The 5381-nt window shown below is 42.7% G+C and overlaps 1 protein-coding gene across 1 annotated transcript; it reads left to right on the top strand.

Annotated features, from left to right (window-relative positions):
* The first annotated feature begins 1160 nt into the window (after positions 1-1160).
* Positions 1161-3420, top strand: LOC138852822 (protein FAM200C-like). The gene is made up of 2 exons (XM_070085885.1): positions 1161-2002; positions 2268-3420. The coding sequence occupies exons 1-2, from the start codon at positions 1286-1288 to the stop codon at positions 3348-3350; spliced, it is 1800 nt and encodes a 599-aa protein (XP_069941986.1). The 5' UTR covers positions 1161-1285; the 3' UTR covers positions 3351-3420.
* The last annotated feature ends 1961 nt before the right edge of the window (positions 3421-5381 follow it).

A 5381-nucleotide genomic window follows, 5' to 3' on the forward strand; every position in this document is an offset into this window, starting at 1 on the left:
ACCTCTATTTCCTTGGATCACACCTGCCTTCCGTCCTCTCCGCCCAGGCGCTGCATGACTTCTATGGGTTTAGCTCTCCCTTGTGAATATATTTTTGGGGTTGCCGTTTTGTAAAGAAGGGGCAGTGAGTATGAAAGGCTCTTGATCCAATTAATTTGATCTATTTCCTCCCTTTCCTCGGATCCAGCCAGACTGCCTTCCTTTTCCCAAAATCTATATGGTCCCTGCAGGTTTAGTGCTTCCCCTGATTAAAACAGATAAATCAATGCATGATAAGGAAATAGTGCAGAGTGCAGCACAAGTTTCTCATGTAGTTAAATATCAGCGGTAAAGATCTGAGGTAGGTCAGAAGAAGCATCCACAACTTATCACATGGAAACTAATGTCTCAAATTCTTAATTTAAAAAAAAATATTTCAAACTGGCTCCTACACCGCCCTCAAGGAAGGTTCCTGGATGCTGGTGAAAGGCTTTTGATCCATGGAACTGGACCTGTGCTTCCCCTTAATTCAGTGGTTCCCAAACTGGGGGTAAATTACCCCCTGGGGGTAATTTAACCATTTTTGGGGGGTAATGGAGGGGTGACAGAAAAAAAGTTATGAATTCTGAAAATCAAGAAAACAATGCGGTACCCGGTATGAGGATTATTGTTAACTTTGTCTTAGTATATAAAGTTGTAAAGTAAACCTATTATAAGTAAGTAATAAAGTTAAACCAAATAACAATAAACATCAAAAACTAATATACAGTATTAGAAAAGAAGAAATATATAGCTAAGTGTGTGGAAACCCAAAAGTATTTTGACAAGTATGCTTCAGGACAAAAGTCACTCAGTAGCCCAGATCGACCTGTCCAGTACGCATCACTCACTTCCTGAGGCTGCCTCTATTTCACACTGTCAGTTTATCTGTGAGCATCAGCCGAGGTAGACATAAGCTGGTATGTATGTGTACTGCCCTGTGCAGTATATAGTTAGTATTTACCCACTGTTACTGTGAATTTGTAGCTATTATTAATTTTATATATAATGTATGTGTGGTTCTTACGTTTTCAATGGTTTTGCTAGGATTAGCAGAGTATGCGAGGCTGTATACGTTCACTGTAGTCTCGCGCTACACGGTGCTCTTGTGCTGACAAGCATGATACTTGCAGCCTGACAATTTTGAATGTATGCATGTGTGCTTGCATCAGTGAACTTGTGTTAGCTGCCATGCGAGAAATTATGTACCTTGCGTTTTGCAGTGTATGCATGGATATTCTTCTTTTTCTGCAGATTGAACAAGAAAATGTCCAAAAAGCGCACCTACACTGACGCCTTTCTTCGCCATGGCTTTGTGAATTTAACTTCTGGTGGAGAGGATCGGCCACAATGTGTGGCATGTCACAAAGTGTTGACAAATGAAAGCCTCAAGCCATCAAAACTCTCAGCTCACCTCCAGAAGTGCCATCCAAATCTTCAAAATAAGGATCAGGCTTATTTTCAGCGCCAGGCTGTAGCACTGAAGAATATCCAGTTCGGCTCATCTGGAATTCAAGCCCAAAAGCTTCAAGCTGCGGTCGAAGCATCCTACTGTGTTGCATATAAAATTGCCGAACAACAGAAATGCCACACCATTGCAGAGAATCTGATTATGCCTTGTGCATACGAGATGGTAAGCAAGGTATGTGGGGAGGATCAAGCGAAGAAACTGAGTGTCATATCTCTATCAAACAACACCATCCGCCGACGAGTCGATGACATGGCATCAGATATCCTGTCCCAAGTTACAACAGAGATCAAGGAAAGCTCATATGGCAAATTCTCCTTGCAATTTGATGAATCGTGTGACGTAGCCAGTTGTGCTGTTCTCCTTGGGTTCGTCCGTTACGTCCACCAGGACAAGATCAAAGAAGAGTTCCTATTATGCGAGGATCTGCTGACAACCACAAAGGGAGAAGATGTCTTCAATATCATCAACAGTTTCTTTACCAAGAATGGATTGGATTGGAACAGCGTTCAACAGGTAGGAAACGATGTTTATATAAAGTCTAAATTAGTATAAATACAATGAATTACACGGCATATAGTCATATACAGTTTTATTTATTGTACAAGTAACTGTAGTGTAGCTAATATTTTGTACATGATTCACACAAAAAATATCGTGCCTGTCGTACTGAAATACTCAAGTACCGAAATAATTAATTAAAACCATATAATTATAACGCAAAAGATAAGTAACAATGACTAACTGACGCAGTCTATAATAATTTTTCTTTTTATTCCAGGTCTCCGTCGATGGAGCACCGTCGATGATGGGTGGTCATCGTGGATTACGGGGCCTCATACAAGCTATCAATCCAGAAATTTCTGTAGATCACTGCATCATTCATCGGTACTCTCTTGGATCGAAAAGCCTGCCTGGTAATCTGAAGTTAGTGTTTGAAGATGTGTTGAAAATCGTCAACTTCATCAAGTCCAGAGATGTGAATTCGCGCATATTCAAGGAGCTGTGCAAGGAAATGGGAGAGCAGTATCAAGTTCTGCTCTACCACACCGATGTTCGCTGGTTGTCACGAGGCAAGGTTGTACGTCGAGTCATTGAGCTCCGAAAAGCTGTTCAGGAATTCCTGGAACAAAAAGGATCTCCTTTTGCTACCAAGTTCACCGATAAGGAGTGGCTTGCTCGACTTTGTTACTTGGCTGACATATTTGCGGAGCTGAACAGTGGTAATCTGCAACTCCAGGGCCGAAACACGACTGTCATTGATGCCCATCACACCGTGACTGCATTTCTGGGGAAACTGAGACTCTGGATTCGGCGCTTGGAGAAAGGAGTGATCGCCCAGTTTCCCACCCTAGACCAGTTTGTTGAGGAGAATAGTCATGATACTGGATCACTTCTACAGACCATCAACAAAGAAATGAGCGACCATTTGAAGGGGCTTGAAACAAGCATGCATCACTACTTTCCAGAGAGTGACCAAGAAACAGCCACTCTTCAGTGGATCATTCATCCCTTCTCTGTACCTGATGATGCCATTCATGATGATGATTTCCCTGCAAAGGAGGAGTGGATCACAATGCGAGCCAATGAAGCCTTGAAAATCGAATTCCAAAACCAAAATGCAGATTCCTTTTGGATTTCACGACTACCTGACTCGCCAACTCTGTCCAAGAGAGCCTTGAAGTTGTTGGTATCATTCTCAACAATGTATCTGTGCGAGAAGGGCTTCTCAACTGTGCTGGGTATGAAAACAAACAAGAGGACTCGCTTGAATGTTGCAAACGATGCCAGGCTGGCACTTTCAACCACGAAGCCAAGAATTCCTAAACTAGCTTCAAGTATGCAACTCCATCCATCCCACTGATGTTCTTGACATCTTTGGTAATAGTCATTAGAGATGCACAATGTTCAAATACAATAAATAAAAGAAAATATCTCAAGTGTTTTAATTTAGCCATATATAACAATAATAACAACATTTTGTGAAAGGGGTAACATGCTTTATGTGGCATGTTAAATTGGGTAACGAGCTGAAAAAGTTTGGAAACCACTGCCTTAATTGAATCGAAACTGATTGCCTTGCTTTCTTCCCAGCTTTTTATGACCCCAACGGGTTTAACGCTCCTCCATGAACGCAATCATATTCGAACCTTCTGTTAAAACAGATCAGCGGTGATGCCCAGGACTCTCAGCGGCGTCTTCCTGACACTCTTCCAAATATACTTATTCATTTTTGACCTCCCTCAGCTTACATACTGAGGGTCCTTATTTCGATCCCCGGCATAGATAGAAAAGTTGGGTAAGTCTCCTTACACCTGCTGCCCCTCTTCAACTAGCAGTGGGTAGGTACCCGAAAGTTAGTCGATTGTTGTGGCATCCCAGGGACTGGTAGTATACATTAGGCAAGGCTGGGTTCCGAAAAGAGCCGAGGTAGGATAACAGCTCCTAGCATGTAAATTTAGTTTCTAGAAACATTAAAAAAGTGGTGTAGTAGCCAGGTTCAGACTTGGTTACAAGTATTTCTGACAGGCTGGTATATACAGACTGAATACCATTGTAGAGGCACAGACTGCTGAGAATGTGACCTCCTAACTAGATCGGATGAGGCATTGTCTTACGAGCGAAATAAAAAACGAAAATTGGGAAGAAACAAATGTTCAATCAACCACTTGAAGGACCCCTTCAGGGACACCTAAGAGAAATTCAGGCAACCACCTGAAGGACCCCTTCAGGGATACCTAAGAGAAATGCAGGCAACCACTTGTAAGGGCTCTTCAGGGATATCTAAACAAATTCAGGCATCCATTAGAAGGACACCTTCCGGGATACCTAAAAGAAATTCAAGCAACCATTCGAAGGGCCCCTTCAGGAATACCTGAAAGAAATTCAGGCAACCACTTGAAGGGCCCCTTCAAGGATACCTAAGAAAATTTAGGCAACCACTTAAAAGTTCCCCCTCTGGGGATGCCTAATTAGCAATATATCGTGAAATATACACATCCTTTCTCCTCCCTTCCTCCATCCCTTTGTTTACCTCCTTTCTCCCTCTTTATTCCCTCCCTCCCCCCTCCCCCAGCCGGCACATGATAGCGAAAATGACACAATTTTCTTAAAATTGTGGGCATAATAATCCTTATGTGATATTGTCCATTAAGGCATTTTATGTGGTGCAGCAGAGCTGGTGCTGAAGAATGATTAAAGTCGTTCTCCTCACCTGAGAATGATTAACATTCAGAAGGAACGTCACGGTGCGTGTTCTCAACTGGGTGTAATACACTGCACACCCGCGTAATAAATTATGTTTGTACGAACACAGAGACACAAGCTAGAGGACTAACTCTTCTTATTTTTACAAGTAACTATAAAGCTCTTCACGGAGCTCAGTCATCACCTGATGAAGCTCTTCACGGAGCTCAGTCATCACCTAATGAAGCTCTTCACGGAGCTCAGTCATCACCTGATGAAGCTCTTCACGGAGCTCAGCCATTACCTAATGAGGCTCTTCACGTAGCTCAGTCATCACCTGATGAAGCTCTTCACGGAGCTCAGTCATTACCTAATGAAGCTCTTCACGGAGCTCAGTCATCACCTGATGAAGCTCTTCACGGAGCTCAGTCATCACCTGATGAAGCTCTTCACGGAGCTCAGTCATCACCTAATGAAGCTCTTCACGGAGCTCAGCCATTACCTAATGAAGCTCTTCACGGAGCTCAGTCATCACCTAATGAAGCTCTTCACGGAGCTCAGTCGTCACCTAATGAAGCTCTTCACGGAGCTCAGTCATCACCTGATAAAGCTCTACACAGAGTCAAACGTTGTCTCAGCAAAAGCTTCGTTCTGCAACGTTGATTTCTGACTTCACACCTCTGGAATTTATATGCATGTATTATTTTGA

The sequence above is a fragment of the Cherax quadricarinatus genome, chromosome 17 (assembly GCF_038502225.1).
Source record: "Cherax quadricarinatus isolate ZL_2023a chromosome 17, ASM3850222v1, whole genome shotgun sequence".
Lineage (NCBI taxonomy): Eukaryota > Metazoa > Arthropoda > Malacostraca > Decapoda > Parastacidae > Cherax > Cherax quadricarinatus.

Excerpts from the sequence above, each read along its gene's own strand:
- LOC138852822 (XM_070085885.1), top strand. The coding sequence starts at position 1,286 with ATGTCCAAAAAGCGCACCTACACTGACGCCTTTCTTCGCCATGGCTTT. Across the intron at positions 2,003-2,267 it reads ATTGGAACAGCGTTCAACAG|GTCTCCGTCGATGGAGCACC; the intron begins GTAGGAAACGAT and ends TTTTTATTCCAG.